The sequence below is a fragment of the Drosophila hydei genome, unplaced genomic scaffold (assembly GCF_003285905.1).
Source record: "Drosophila hydei strain 15085-1641.00,03,60 unplaced genomic scaffold, DhydRS2 tig00008134-arrow-pilon, whole genome shotgun sequence".
Classification (NCBI taxonomy): domain Eukaryota; kingdom Metazoa; phylum Arthropoda; class Insecta; order Diptera; family Drosophilidae; genus Drosophila; species Drosophila hydei.
The window spans coordinates 1,421,757-1,437,636 of NW_022045843.1; the positions used below are offsets into that span (position 1 = coordinate 1,421,757).

The window sequence follows — 15,880 nt, forward strand, 5'->3', positions numbered from 1 at the left end:
TGTTTACATTTAATGAATTTTTTTAGTTTCTTACATTTATTTAAATAAAATTATTAAAAGAAACGTATCTGTTAAATTTATCTGATTCAAATAATTTTAAACGTTGCTCAACTTTGCGTCACTGTAAGTTGGCTGTGTCTCTATGTGGCGGTCGGTCGATTGTAGCAACTCCAAAGACTGTGTGAATCGAGAAGCTGAAACAACGCTGATGAAACTAGTTGGCGACGCATATTAAATCAATTAGTTGCTGAAATTAACAGTTAGAAAATGAGTTCACAATTTTCCCAGATACCCCTTTGGTTCGATAATTACAAAGAAAACTTGAAAATATCACTACGGGATCCTGAGAAGCCATGGACCAAAACCTTTGATATTTTGGAGCAGCGCAGTGGCATCGATAGAGTGAACATATTTGCTGGTGAGTCCTGTCTCCAGCGAAACTCAAAACCGTTCGCGATAGATCAACAGGAATGCTTATTTTCATATTGTAAGAAGTAAAAAAGTGAGAAAAATTAATATTTAAAAAACCGTTAGCCCCAGTAAGCTAATAGTATCCTTTTAGTAAGTAACTGTAACTGTGCAATACTTTTATTAAATAAAGATCGTTATTTTGTTTACATTTAATGAATTTTTTTAGTTTCTTACATTTATTTAAATAAAATTATTAAAAGAAACGTATCTGTTAAATTTATCTGATTCAAATAATTTTAAACGTTGCTCAACTTTGCGTCACTGTAAGTTGGCTGTGTCTCTATGTGGCGGTCGGTCGATTGTAGCAACTCCAAAGACTGTGTGAATCGAGAAGCTGAAACAACGCTGATGAAACTAGTTGGCGACGCATATTAAATCAATTAGTTGCTGAAATTAACAGTTAGAAAATGAGTTCACAATTTTCCCAGATACCCCATTGGTTCGATAATTACAAAGAAAACTTGAAAATATCACTACGGGATCCTGAGAAGCCATGGACCAAAACCTTTGATATTTTGGAGCAGCGCAGTGGCATCGATAGAGTGAACATATTTGCTGGTGAGTCCTGTCTCCAGCGAAACTCAAAACCGTTCGCGATAGATCAACAGGACTAGACCATGACGCATTTTCCCCCGCCTTACGTGGCTACTCAACGTGACTAAGTGGAATTTTTTCTAATTTATAAATAGAAACCGCAACCTGTTATAATGCACTGAGGCAAACATATCACATGAGGGCGCCAAAATAAGCACAATTGTTATACTAGAAAAGCAGGCTGGGATTACTTTGGGAATTGCATACTTTTTACAGCTCCACACACAGACACATATACACTCCTCTCTCTCTCTCTCATGTACATATGTGTAAACTGCATACGTGTATGTGTGTATATATTTTTCCATAAACTTTGTGTTTCTTTTGTTTACTTCACACACAGCTGGCTGCAGTAACGTAATTTCTGCCCATTGTGGCGCACATTCAGTAATCGTTTGTTTTTTTCTATAATTGAAAAAACGTTTATTTTTAATTGAAAACCTCAGAGGTCAAGCTCAGCTTCGACTTTGACCGGGTTTTGTGCTTTCGTGGCGATTTTGCACACGTGTATACAGACCAGGTGGACACGCATGCAAACATATATGAACTTGTGCATGAGTGTTTGTGTACATATGCGTATGAATGTGTAAAATTTACCAGTGCTAACACCAATTATGTAAAAGCCTTAAATGTGGCTTTGGGATTATATTATGGAAGTTAAACAACGTCATACAGCTCGCAAAAATGTTCGAGTGCCTGTGGTCTACATTGGTTCAGGTGAGTCGCCGCCCAATGCGTAGCTAGAGCGTGCCTACCCATGTATATGCGTGTGTGTATGTATGAGCGAGCGTGTGTGTGTGCCGCTTGTGCTTCGTCTGTCAACACATATTATATTTATGAGTATCGCAGTATAACAGTCGCGAGTTTCATTAGTTGAGGCTGTGTGAGGTCACTAACTATAATAAAATGCTCGATAAAAAAATTACACACCTTTACAAATTGCACGCAAGCAGAAAAAAAAATGGGTGGATATCCAAATTTGCGTCCGCTCGACCGGGCATGCAATACAGCACTGGCCGCTGGGCTTTTGGGTTCAGATCGCCTGCTTAGGTACAAAACATTTATAATTTATAGGCGCACAATGCGCGTGGCCAAATATCAAGTGCGAATATGACAAGAGCTGAAAGGTTAATAATAGCTACACAGAGGCGAATCGCTGCAGCAAATTGCGATCGAGAAAAGGGCAATCGTGTTTTTTACATCCAACATACAGCACAGGCAGGAGATAGAGATCAGCCATAGATCATGGCCTTCGAAGCTTTGGAGTCCAAACTAATTGAGATTTTCAGAGAAAATCCAGTTTTGCGGATTGGTAGAAGAGGAAAGGCTAACATGTAAAACATTTAACGAAACCTTTCAATTCATTTGCAGTTTCTGCCACCTTCTGTGCTCTTTATTTGGTATTTGGCTGTGGTGCACAGCTCTTGTGCAACATAATTGGCGTACTTTATCCAGCTTATGTGTCCATTCATGCCATTGAATCGAGCACTAAACAGGATGATACCAAATGGCTTATCTACTGGGTGACCTTTGGTATATTCACGGTCATTGAATTTTTCTCCCATCTCCTAACCAACATTATTCCACTCTACTGGCTGTTTAAGGTGAGGTTGAAGTCTTCAAACCAAAGTGTGGTAATTGACCTGAATCTGTTTTATCCATTCTTTAGTGTGGCTTCCTCATTTGGTGCATGTTGCCAGTGGACAACAATGGGTCTGTTATTATTTACAACAAGTTGGTGCGCCCACATTTCCTGAAGCATCATGCTTGTAAGTTATATACACCTGATGTCAAAGATATGCCAAATTAATTCCTAATCTTTATTTTCAGCTGTTGACAAAATCATCGATGATGGCATTAGGAAGGCTGGCAGCGTGCTAAAGGATGACTAAAGGCGCTATTACGTCTTTATCACTTCCTTGAGCATTTTTGTAGTCTCCGCCGTCAGTTTGCATCATATTGGACCGCAATGATTGTCTGCACATTTAATTTTGTACTTGATTGTTGTTTTGGGCGCATGCCACTTGGTTTTGAAAACCCCCATTTGATGACTCGCATTAGATGTGTTTATAGTGAAATCTCGGCTTGTTAACATAAATTAAAAGAATACACAAAATTAACTATTTATTAGGAAGTTTAATATATGTATTAATAATGCACAACTATGCCGTCTCGGCAGACTTTACGGCTTCAGTTGCTGCTGCCTCTGCCGCTGCTTTGCGATTACGCCAAGCGTTCATATAGGTGCGTGGATGTACGGGCAGTAGACCGGCAATTCCTAACAGCTCCGCCGCTGGGTCGGACATGTGAGCACCTTTTCCTAGCCAGTACCGTATGCGTTCCGTATTTAAGGCAACCAGACGTTCGTTTGTCGCATTTGGCATCGGGTCATAGGAGCCAACTTGTTCAATGACAGGCTGATGTTGATTCTTGCGACGCTGTAAAATCGCTTTTTTAACAAATTCAATAGAATATTTTTAAAAGTTTAACTCAGACCTCCATGACAACAATGTGATAGAATGGGCGATTTGCACAACCGTGGCGGACAAAACGTATTATCTTGGCAGAATGTTTATAAAAGCGGCCAATGCCACTGGCAGGTGATAAGGACATTTCAAGATTTATTCAAAACTTTACCAAAGCAAGAAAATGTGTTATGAAAACAGTATGAAAGAATGGCATGCCGATTACGAATTATCGGTTATCGGAATATTTAATATGGGGGAAAATCGAACAGACTATTTTAGACTCCAAAGTTGATTGCGGAAAGTAAAGGTTATGGCAGGACTATATTCGAAGGACCAAAAATATGTGCTAAAAAACGACATCGTTCAATATTAGACACACTTCACTTATGCAACTCTGCGTACCCATCCAGTATGTGTACACACTGACCGCTCATTCAAAATGGCGTCAGCAGTCGAACACGAACACGAACACTAAGGAATTTTTCAGTGGTGTCTGTGTCTGTGAATTAATATTGGGGGTAAAAAAACTGTGTGCGTTTATTTTGTTTATAAATTTAATTGCAAATACGGCACATAAATACACAGCGCGTACACACACCTACACATACAAATTCAAAAGTGCGCTTATCAATGAATTGAATTAAATTTGAGGCAGCAGCAGCAGCAAGAAGCACGCCAACGCCAACGAAGTGAATTTTTCGAGGGAACGGAAAAAAATGGCGCCCGCCTCAGCCACAGAAGCAAGTTGACTTTCTTTTCGGTGTGTGTAGTTCGTCGCCGTACTCGTTGTTCGTTTTCGTCGCATATTTGTCGCGATCAAAAATAGTGAAAAAGAGAGAAATATTGCAAATTGCATCCAAAACGCGACGTTGACGTACAGCAGGAGGCTAGTATTTTGTACGTGATTTTGTATAACTACATACATATACATATAATACAAATACAAGCAACAGAAAAGTGCAATTACATTTGCGTTTGGAAATTTTGCGCTTTTTTCTCTTTCGCCTCCCCCTTTTTCTGCTTTGCTTCATTTATAATGTGCGCTGCACAGAGCAATCCGCCGCCCTTCGGCTACACTTGGGGTTTTACAGACAACGGCAGCCGTGCCGCAGAATCAGTTTTGGAGATATCGCCAAATATTAACTACACTGTCAGTGGGGAATCGGTAAGTGAAGTCTCAATTTGTATGTATACTTCGAATTCCCTTCGTTGCATATTATCAAATATGTTTCTATCATTTTTTTCATTGTTTTTTTTTTTTTTAATATCGAATGCGAGTGCTTTTGCAAATGCAAACTGCTAAATAACCAATCGACCCAACGAGCTAGCTAGCCAACAACCCCCCGCCACCCACGTAATAAATGTTTCTGTTGCTTTCCCACAGCAAATCGTGTTGTGTCTTCTCTTCTTTCCCCCTTTGTACGTTCCTGTTGCCCCAACAACAGCGCCACATACACACAAGCATATTGGCTAGAGATGGCCTTAAGATGTAGTCTTCAACACGAATAGAACGAATATCCGTAGTATAGCTTAACTGAAACGAAAACAAATACCAACTATTTTCCGAAATTCACATATTTAGTACAGCTTTAAACATAATTGTATTAATTTTGATAACATAATTGAAACAGTTTTCAAGTAATACAATCTAATCGGTAATTGTCTGATAAGTTTAAATATCACGCTCTCATCGCTAATACAGATACAGCTACGTCGTCCGCTCGCTCGCTCACTCGTTGGTTTTGAACTCTGTATGTATAAGTGCATCAGCCATATATATGTGTATATGCGTATGCAGGGTTGTGCGCGTGTATGTATACACGTACGATATACATACATACGTGGAGGCTCAAATACAAGAAAAAAACCAGCTACATATACTTTTATGTAACTGCGTTGGTCATGCGAATGCGAGCGAGTGTGTTAGAATTCTTTTACCATACATTTATACGAAATTTTTTCGTTTCCATTTCATTCGTAAACATTCATAATTTGGTATTTGTAAAAAGTATGCGTAAGTATGTACATACATAGCATACGTATGCATGTAGATTATGTGTGTATGCAAACAAACAAAAATACGCACGTTGTGCTGCACACGCGGTGGCAGCTGATTGCAATACATTTCCCACTCTCCCATGATAATAGGAATTTAATTAAACATGTGGCTTAATTATTTAACGTGTGGTGGGCGAAATCTACAGTAGTATGGCGTTCGCAAAAGCAATCGAATATAATCGATATATATATATATATATATATATATATATATATATATGTATACACAGTTTTCTATTCATCTAATTTAAAATAAATTTATTGCATATTGGTTTTAATCATAAATTTTTTTTGTTGCGTTTCTGTTCATTTTGTGCGTTCATTTTGTTTTTGTACAACGATTTCTTATACAATTGGCAGTACCTTTTTTTCGTTGGCATGAGAGTGCAACCCTATTTCGCTGCGTTTTCTGCCTGCCTATTTTGCGCACGTTTGTGAATACACACACATACACTGTCAGATAGTGTTTCGTTGTGTTCGAATTCGCCGCGCTGTGCTGTGCTGGCGACCATTTTGTGTGCATGTGTGCGGCAGTCGTCAATTCGCCGTTCGTTGAATATTCAACACTAACACATACTCAACGCACGCATACCAAAAACGACGCTCTCTCACGTACGCATACACACCCAGTTCGGTATATTCGTGTGCGTGCAGTGCGTGCGTGTGTTTTGATTACACTTGCTTACGTTTTGGCGCTCAACAAACTGTCAAAAGTCCAATTGCACACACACTAACACTTGCACACACACACCAACACATACAAATAGCTCGAGCGCAGTGGAAAAAGCGCGCGCTTTGCTGTCGCTGTTTGTCTGTTCCTCTTCTTGTTCTTCTGCCGCCGCTGCTGCCTTCGCCGACGTCGCTGTCGCCTCCGCCACCGCTGCTTGCTTTCCTTTCATTTGGTATTGTGTTTTTTTTTATCAACTGTTGCCGCGCCGCAGCGCTGCGCAGGTGTAGCGTGTTAATAAGACAAAATGAACAACAAAACAACAAAGCGCAACATTAAATACAAAATACTACCATGAATCAATTGCAGTGGCAACTGTACTTTGTACTAATTATTAGCATAGAATTAGATTAATTAACCTAACCCAAAATCTATGTATATTGGATTAATGAATGTGTTATGCAACGGCGTTCAGTGTTGAGCAACGCTGAAAAACACTTGCACTTGCATTTCCTGTAATCTGTTCGGTTTTTGGGGACAAATCAATCAATCAATCAAACCAACAAACAAACTAACAACAGACATGAACAAAAAACAATTAAAATACCAAAACCAATCAAATCGAATCAAGTAAAATGATATACAAAAAAATAACATCATCCATCATCCGTTATGTGGAGAGTCGTTGGTGCATCCATAAATCCAAAATAGCCAGCTGTTGCCAGTTATACTGAAAAAACAATGTGTACACACCCATTTTAGATGCCCTATCTGTTATCCACGGATGGATCATTGGCCGTACAAAAGGATGTTAAAGGTGCACTCGCCAGCAATAAGGGCAATGTCGTTCGTCGCATGTTCGTGGTGAACGATTCCTCGTTTGCGCCCGGAACACAAAGGTGCGTTTTCAAAGAAAAACAAAAACAATAAATATGATATACAAAATCATAAAAAAATTAAAGATACAAATTATCTCTAGAACAAGTTAAAATGCTTTAACTAAGCCTCGTTTTTTCTCGGCCGCTTCGATGCGCTCTCTCTCTTTCTCTTTTCCCACTTTCTCTCTATTTCTATCTCTATCCATCCACAGAGTAATTACCACAGGCGCCGCGTCGACGGTGGTCAAAAAACAGGACTCTGGTCAACAGGTGTTGAGCATAAATTCGCTCGATAAGAACTGTAAGTGGCTGTCGTTAAAAATCAGTTAAAACAATCTGTTTGAGAAATCAAATTAATTAGTGTTGCACGCGTTGTTGATGTGTTGTAATCGATTTGTATATATCGATTGTTAGGGGGTTTCCGCTAATCGATTGTTCTCTCTTTCTCTCTTTGTTTACTTCTATTTGCTACTTTCCGCTCGCTCGCTGTAACCCACTTCCACAAATTGTAATATCCACTTTCTCGATCTCTGTCTTTCTCTCTCTCTCTTTTTCTCTGTTGTCGCTGTGTTTGCTCTTGTATTGCTGTCACGCATTACCAACACCAACACCAACACCAACACCCATCCCACCTACTCATACTCCCCTCCCCACCTTCCTCCCACATACACTGTCATTCACTTACTCTCACTCATAAAAAAAATACACATGGCGGCGGCGGCGGGCGGCGGGCTGTGGCGTATTAGATCTTTTGGTCGATCAGGCAACAGCGGCAGCAGCTGCGGCTGCGGCAGCAGGTGGAGGTGATCCGACGACTGCTGCACACCATCATGCATTGACAAATGGCAGCATTGTTGACACAAAAACTGGACAAACGGTATTAACCACTTCGAGTGCCGCCGCTGCGGCCAAGTCGCATTTTGGCTCAATTGGACCATTGCATCTCACCCAAGAGGAATGCAATGAGATCCTAATCAAGCGCGCCATTGCAGCCGGTCACGGCCACCATCAGACGCACACACTCACCGCTGGCGACGGAGCCCACCACCATCATCATTCGACGGCGCCGGGCGCGACACCAAGTAAGCATCTCAAATCTGTGTTGTGTTCGATTATCTCCTCCTTCTCCTCCAAAACGCTCCTACTGCTACAACACTCTCTGTCTCTGTCTGACTCTCTCTGGCACTGGTACTGGTATTCGGTATTCTCGTTGCTTACTACCTGTTGCGTTACGTTACGCAACGTGACGTCACGTTGCGTTGTGTTACGTTGCGTTGCATTGCATTGCTGCTTACCGTAATTGTTGGCGGTTAAAATTTGAATTTTTGTTAATAGATTTCGTTCTTATGTTTTTCATTTTTCTAAAAATATATAAATATATTTTTAATTTAATTTCTTGAGTTCAATTTTTTTTGTTCTTTTTGTTTTTCTCTTTTTTTTTTTTTTGTTTTGTTCTGTTGAGTTTGTGTTTGGTTCGTACTTTTGATTTTCTTTCTTTGTTTTTCTTCTCTTTTATTTTTGATATATCTTCCTTTGAATTCCATTTGGTTATTGTTCCGTTGGCGGTGCAACAACACTCTTAGGTGACATACTTCCTGGTATTTCAGTTCAAGTACAGAAAGTAATACAAGGACTCGAAGAGAACGAGGACTCGCAGGGCGACGCACCCAACTTAAAGTTGGAGCCAGGCACATTAGAATTGTCCCCAAAGACCGAACTACAGGAATCAATGCATTTCAGCGAAGTAAGCCCAACATTTATGTTACACTCACTTACACACACACAAACACTTAAACACTTAAACAAAACAAAAATGAAAATATAGAATATATATATATATATATATATATATATATATATATATATATATATATATATATATATATATATATATATATAAATCCCCTTGATTCGCATAGTAATCAACGTCTTTTTCTCTCTTCGTGGTCTCTTTATTCTTTTTTAGACCGACGCCACCATCAAAAAGGAGCGCCCGTACAGTTGTGACGAGTGCGGTAAATCCTTTCTGCTCAAACATCATTTGACAACACACGCACGCGTGCACACAGGTGGTTGTTCTTGTTCCTAGCACATACCTATGAAATTATGAGCAGGTCTAACCCCAAACTCTCGCTCTGCCCCCTTTTTCTTTCTCGTTTTTTTATATTTGTACTCTTTAGGCGAACGACCACATATTTGCACCCATTGCGGCAAAAGTTTTGCGCACAAGCACTGTTTGAATACGCATCTACTGCTTCACTCAACTGATCGGCCATATCAGTGTCAGGAGTGCAAGAAGAGCTTTACGCTTAAGCATCATCTATTGACGCATTCGCGCGTCCACAGCCGGGAACGGCCATTTGTTTGCCAGGAGTGCGGACGTGCATTTCCCCTCAAACGTCATCTGGTTACGCACAGTAAATTTCACGCCGGCGAACGTCCCTACGTCTGCGAGGAATGCGGTGAGAGTTTCGCACAGGAGAATCACCTGATTATGCACTCGCGGTGAGCAACTACTCAATCTCACTTATTACTTAAACTAAACTCACGATTTCATTGCTTCGCAGTTTTCATGGTTCATTGAATCCATTTGTTTGCGCTGATTGCGGAGCCTCGTTTCCACGAAAGTTTCAATTGGTTAATCACGGTCGCATACACGGCAAGATACCACACTCCTGCACAGTTTGTGGCAAAGAATTTCTACAGAAGCGCACACTAGTTTCCCACATGAGGTGAGCTATTCAACTTGTATACAAATTAAATATCAACTAAGTCATTTTATTTATTGCTTTACAGGCGCGTACACACAGGCGAGCAGGCGCATCCCTGCGTTAGCTGCGGCGAAGGTTTCCTCACCAAAGCAGAGCTGCATCAGCATGTGCGTGCAGCGCACAATGGTGTTAATCCCAATACGAGCAGCGCTACCATCATAGCCAATCAGCAGGTTTGCATGAAAATTTGAATACACATTTCGATAGTAAATTTATGGTATATTTGTAATTGATCTAAAATTTAAGCAGCTTCAACAGCCACATCATCATCCTGGACATCCACAGACGATCACCGTTGTCAGCAATCCAGCTAATTCAACGCTGCTCACCGTCTCCACAACCGATGCGAATGGTGTAACGCGTCCACAGTTCGTTTGCCGGTAGGTGTTTGCAGTTTACCACAACTTGAAGATTAACTAATGAAAACTCATCGATTTTCAGTGAATGTGGCAGTGCGTTTAATAGTCGCGAGGCGCTCGCCTTGCACTTGCGACTGCATACGGGCGACAAGAGTTTGATGACCGATCTGTGCGCCTTGACAGCAGCGCTGCCTGGTCACTTCTTGAGCACTGCTAGCCTTAATCCGGGTACTGTGGTCACGGCCAACCCAAATCTGGTGGGACAGAGTCCGGTGCCGGTGCAAATCATATCATCAACCGGTCAGGTGATGTCACAGACCACGCTGGTGCAGGCCGCCAATTCGACCCATCCGCAAGCCGTTGTCACAGCTGTGCCCACAATGCCCGTGCACGGGCAACAGCATCTGCAGCACGTCCAGCAACAGCAGCAGCAACATGTTGTCACCGTGTCGCCGGCCAACAAGCCTAAATCGCATTTCTGCGCCAGCTGCGGCAAAGGATTCGCTGCCAAGCACGGTCTAATGCAGCACAATCGACGACATCCAAACGGGGGCTGCACGGTTCGCACTCATGTTTGCGAATGTGGAAAGGCGTTCTTCCAAAAGAATCATCTGATGCTGCATCAGCGCCAGCATTTGGAAACAAAGCCAGCCATATCGCAGCAACAGGTATGCTAAGTGCCCAGCCCTCAAACTCCCCCACCCCCAGCCCGACCCCATAGATAACTACAACAGATATGGTCAATTATTTCAATTGTGCTTTTTAATTTGCTTGATTTATACGAAGATAATGAAAGAAAAAATATATAAACTGGCATAGATTATAATTAATTTAGTCTTACATATAATATATTTTGTGGGAGCAGTTAGTTTAGCCTCTAAGCTATGCAATTTAATTTAGTTAATAACTAACTAAGCAATTGTTACCGAGTATCAACAATAAAGCGACAAAAAAATATGCTTCTTCAAGTCGGGGGGGAACGTCTCGGCAAAGGCTTTTATGTCGGTCTGTTAGAGAATACGCTATACTTTCGGGGTCTTCTATCTCTATGCAAGTTATTAACTACACAATGAAAAGGAATACAGTATAGCTTGACTAATCCGGACAGTTGAATATTTTCAGTTAGTTAAATATTTTTATTAAAAATAAAAATAAACTCATATTTTCGACTTCAATTTTATTTCATTAATTTTTATATCTAAAGTGCTCAATAGTCCAGACAGATCAGTAGCTAGATATCTACGGACTAGGAATGCATATATATATTTCGTTACTCTTGTTTTGCACTGTTCTTTTTGTTGTCTTCCCTCTATGAAAATCACACACAAACAAAATGATAAATGCATTCTTTTTTTTTAACTTCGAATACTTGCAGCTTGTTGTACCAACTACTTCTTACTAAATAAACAATAAAGAAATAGATCAACAGATCAACTGAACAATAATAAAAAGCTAAAGAAAACTACTTACACTCACCCACACACACACACACGGGCACGCATGCACACAGATACACACACACACAGCTGATTGTTTCGTAAATACCAAAGCAAATTGTATTTGTATAAGTTTTATCTGTGCGCGTGTGTGAGTATATGTGTGTCTAGTTTTTGTGTGTGTGTAGTAAACTCTTTGAGGAACTAAACAAAAAAACAAAAACAAATTGATAAACAAATAAAACCAAAATAATACATAGATCAAATACTACAGTAAATACAATCGTTACAATCTTTTGTAGTACGTGTACGCAAAAAAGGCTTCACTGTGCGCGTTTTAGGTGTGTATACAAACAAACAACAATATATTCCAAATTATCAAGATAATATTGTCCCATAAACAACAACTATATATAACTAATTGTACAATTGTCATGTGTATATTTAGAAAATGTGTATAATTCTTTAATTCTTTGCCTGTTTTTATCTCTGTGTATTTTTTTTACATTATTATTTAAATCCACCATTTACTGTTTTTGTTTTTAGATTTCTTCCTAGTTTTGCTGTTCTATTTCTTTAAAAAAAAAAATATTCCTTGTCAAAAAAATAAAACAAAACAAAAATAAATAAACAATAATAATTTATCTTTAAATCTTAGTTACGTTTTTTGACAGCCCCCTTTGATATTTTGCTTGAGCTTAATTTTAGTTTAGTTTTTATTTATATACATAAATATTTACTTTGGTATTTAGCGAGCGACTTCTTTGGCTTTTATTTTACAAAAGATTTTCTAAAGTTTTGCAACTTTTTACAGGAGGCCGACGTGCAACAGCAGCAACAAGCAGCAGCTGCAGCCGCAGCCGCCGCCGCTGCTGGCCAACAACCTGCTCAGGTGGAGGTGCAAATCGTATCCAGTGGCCATGGCCATGGCAAAGTCATCAAATACGAGATCTGTCGCAACGTGTTGCAGGAGGAGCAACAACAGCAGCAGCAGCAGCAGCAACAACAACAACAACAGGGCTCCATGCATGCAGAGTAAACTAAAAGAGAGAGAGAAAGTAAGGGGCGGAGCAGCAAGCGAGAAGAAGAGAACGAGAGTTGATAACATTATGATGAGCATTTCTGATGTAACTATTTGTAAATATACAAAGCCAATTTGTGCAATTGCAATTGCGAGGCAAAGGCGAAGGCGAAGGCGAAGGCTTGCTCCCGCTCTCAAAAGAAACACACATACACACACACATATACATATGTACACCCACCCACGCACACCAGCAAACTTATAAATAGATATATAAAATATGAACAGGGCAGCTTTGCAAGCCACACACATACACACGCAACAGCTAAAAGTGAATATAAGAGAAGAGATCCTTGTGCGTATATAAGAGTTAAGCGATTCCCTTAGTTGTATTACTTTAGTTATCAATTAGCTATTAATTAAATAGACAACTAGCTACATATATAAACATATATATATATACACCCACACACACACATACAATTGTAACTGTAATTAGTAACTATACTGTTATAATTTCTTTGTGATGTATTGGTCGCATCTAAAACAAGAACCTCGTCTAAGTTGCAAAAGTTTTTACCTAATTACTTTTTAATTGAAACATTTTAAAAACGAACACACACACACATATATGTATGCACACATATGTATATAGAGTTATATATATGTATGTGTGTGTAGTGTGTATTAATATATATCGCCTAATTGTAAACTGTGTATACATATTAAAGAGAGAAAAGAAAACAAACAGAAAATAAATATTAAGCAAACAAACAACAACAACAAAAACTACAACTAAATTTAGTCTTAAACACGCAAATTAAAACAAAACAAAAGCAAAACAATTATTATTTTAATAACAATTATAATTCTAATGTAATACGTAAATTAGCTAACAGCACTCTGGCGTCTCGATCATGTTTGTTGTGGGCGTGGTCGTGGGCGTTTGTCCAACACAAACAACAATTTTCAAAGCTTGTACATAAAAGAAGAAAAATCGCAGAAAATGAAAAATTAACATGCAATTAGAACTTAAGTAAAAGCAAAACAGGTCTAAAACAGAATTAATTAATTGAAAGTGTGGGCGACGCAGTGCCTGGCACAGTAACTAAAGAATACTAGTATCTATTACTGATAAACACAACAGAGCAACATAAAAGTAGAGTAAAGTTAAAAGTAAAAGTAAAAGCAAAAGAATTATATAAAAATCGAAGGAAAATATGAGTACATAAATATAGCTATAAGTAAAATATTAGTTGTATAACAAATTTATAGACAACACACGAACACAATTAAAGCAAAAATGAAAAATAAAAAACAATTAGTACATAGACACACACACAACACACACTCACAACATACACTCACCTTCGCTGTTGCAGATTCCATCAATCAATGCACGCTTTTTGTAACAAAAACAAACAAACAAATTTATTATCAAAACTGTAAAAATATATACAAAAAGTAACAACAAAACGGAAAGCAGAAAACAGAAAACAAACATATACCTTAAAAAATAAAAACTAGGAATGCGTTAATTGAAAATGCAACAAGTAAATCGATAACATAATCCAATAAATAGATGAACCTAATCTTAAGCGTATATTTTAATATGTAAGCCTTAAAGAAAATACGACTATGAATAATAAAAACAAAAAAGAATGTGTAACTGTAATTGTTAACTTGCATGTTTTGCGTTAATATTAACAAAGCAAGAAATTAGTGGAAGCAAATAATTGAAAGGGCGAATTCACAGTGTAATGCAGATATTTCGAAAGTCTTTTGTATATAAAGAACCTTAGAGAGTATTTGCTATAACATCTCTTGCCATGAAGAGCTTATTCTGAAGAAGGCTATATCCGACGTTTCGAAACTAAGTTTACCAAGCTTAAAAGCTTGATCAATATTAATCATTTCCATGGATAGTTCTGTAAACTATAAGCCCATAAACCGATGGATCTATAAGCAAAATTTAGTTGCTAACCAGAATACCAATTGGATTCTTATTTGAATTTATCATCCATAATGCTCTTCTTGAAGCCTTGGGGAATTTTTTTATGTTTGGCCAATTCGTGTTTCGGCTATAACTGGATTCTTTTGCTACAAGCCAAATAATAATCAAACTTCTTTCATTTCAGATACCTGTAGTGTTTGCTATCTTTTATGTCAGACATAATTGCAAAAAAACAAATCACAAAAACATTCGCAATAAAGCGATTAGTCAAACAGGCGCTATCAGATAACATATGTGTTCACATATTGAAAACGAAAGAAAAGCACCATATAAATAATTCCCAAAAAGTTGGCAACTGCCCGCTGTTTGCAAATGTTTTAATAATTTATTTATAGATACGCTGATTAAACAAGCAAACGGAATTATTGCGACTCAATGGAACAGCATTGTGAATCAACAATTGATCAGAGTACTGCTTAAAGACCTAAAAACAGGTTTTTCCTCTCTTGACAGAGAAGTAACTAAAAGTGAACTAAGTAAATATATATTTATATATATTTATACTTATATGTCTTTAAATGTATGACATTCTCAAGAACTTTAGACTAATACACATAGAATTTCTAGCTAGATAAGATACAAGGCGGCTTATATGTATATGAAGTAGTTCAGTTTGCTGTGCAATAAAACTAAAATGTTTATCATTCTTGCCCAGTAAATGGGTTTCAATTGGGTATATTGTTCTAAGATTTAAGAATCCAATCAAATATTTCCTTGGCCCATTCAATATTTCTGCAAAGCTCGAAAACTTTTGGATAATTCAACCCAAGTTCTTTAGATTGATCAATGTAAATCAAGTTTGTTTCTTGCATTTATCAATATTTTTTATGTGTACCCAAAAATTGTAATGTGATAAGATAAATATAGCAGTGATGATCAAGCTACTTATGCCTTATAGGTTGGGTCTAACACACCCAACTTTGTTTCTGAAACATACGATTTACTTGTGTTTAGGCTGTGACGTCTCACAGCTACTCCCCTTGAGGAGGCGCGGCAAATCCGTAATACTATTAGAGAAGGTTGTTTGCTTAGCTTTTACAGGGTATTCGCGCGGCGACTGCTTGTCTGAAAGCTAACTGAGTAATCGTTTTGACTTAATATGAAAAATAATTAGCGTTGTTTTTACATGAAGTCACGAAGCGA

The 15,880-nt window shown here is 38.4% G+C and overlaps 3 protein-coding genes across 23 annotated transcripts; 2 read left to right on the plus strand and 1 right to left on the minus strand.

Moving 5' to 3' along the window:
- Nucleotides 1–173: 173 nt before the first annotated feature.
- Nucleotides 174–3,190, plus strand: LOC111592530 (receptor expression-enhancing protein 5). Of its 4 annotated transcripts, none has more exons than XM_030225554.1 (4): nt 174–418; nt 2,437–2,669; nt 2,735–2,834; nt 2,896–3,190. In XM_030225554.1, the coding sequence occupies exons 1-4, from the start codon at nt 268–270 to the stop codon at nt 2,955–2,957; spliced, it is 546 nt and encodes a 181-aa protein (XP_030081414.1). In that variant the 5' UTR covers nt 174–267; the 3' UTR covers nt 2,958–3,190. The 4 variants fall into 4 exon arrangements, with proteins under 4 accessions (XP_030081414.1, XP_023160578.1, XP_023160579.1 ...); XM_023304810.2 differs by lacking the exon at nt 174–418 and adding an exon at nt 787–1,029 and having other exon boundaries at nt 2,896–3,185; XM_023304811.2 differs by lacking the exon at nt 174–418 and adding an exon at nt 1,420–1,782.
- A 27-nt stretch (nt 3,191–3,217) lies between these two features.
- Nucleotides 3,218–3,817, minus strand: LOC111592532 (probable 28S ribosomal protein S16, mitochondrial). Its single transcript, XM_023304813.2, has 2 exons — nt 3,562–3,817; nt 3,218–3,503 (listed from the first exon to the last, which is right to left on the minus strand). Exons 1-2 carry the CDS (start codon nt 3,676–3,678, stop codon nt 3,228–3,230), a joined length of 393 nt encoding a protein of 130 aa, XP_023160581.1. The 5' UTR covers nt 3,679–3,817; the 3' UTR covers nt 3,218–3,227.
- Nucleotides 3,818–3,971: 154 nt separating this feature from the next.
- LOC111592529 (gastrula zinc finger protein XlCGF26.1) lies at nt 3,972–13,349 on the plus strand. 18 transcript variants are annotated; one of them, XM_023304796.2, is made up of 13 exons: nt 3,972–4,430; nt 4,585–4,698; nt 7,021–7,157; nt 7,349–7,437; nt 7,883–8,218; nt 8,684–8,880; nt 9,103–9,208; nt 9,317–9,641; nt 9,704–9,868; nt 9,933–10,080; nt 10,154–10,287; nt 10,349–10,934; nt 12,517–13,349. In XM_023304796.2, exons 3-13 carry the CDS (start codon nt 7,021–7,023, stop codon nt 12,739–12,741), a joined length of 2,448 nt encoding a protein of 815 aa, XP_023160564.2. In that variant the 5' UTR covers nt 3,972–4,430; nt 4,585–4,698; the 3' UTR covers nt 12,742–13,349. The 18 variants fall into 18 exon arrangements, with proteins under 18 accessions (XP_023160564.2, XP_023160555.2, XP_023160565.1 ...); XM_023304787.2 differs by having other exon boundaries at nt 3,972–4,698; XM_023304797.2 differs by lacking the exon at nt 12,517–13,349 and adding an exon at nt 11,642–11,768 and having other exon boundaries at nt 3,972–4,698.
- Nucleotides 13,350–15,880: the final 2,531 nt, after the last annotated feature.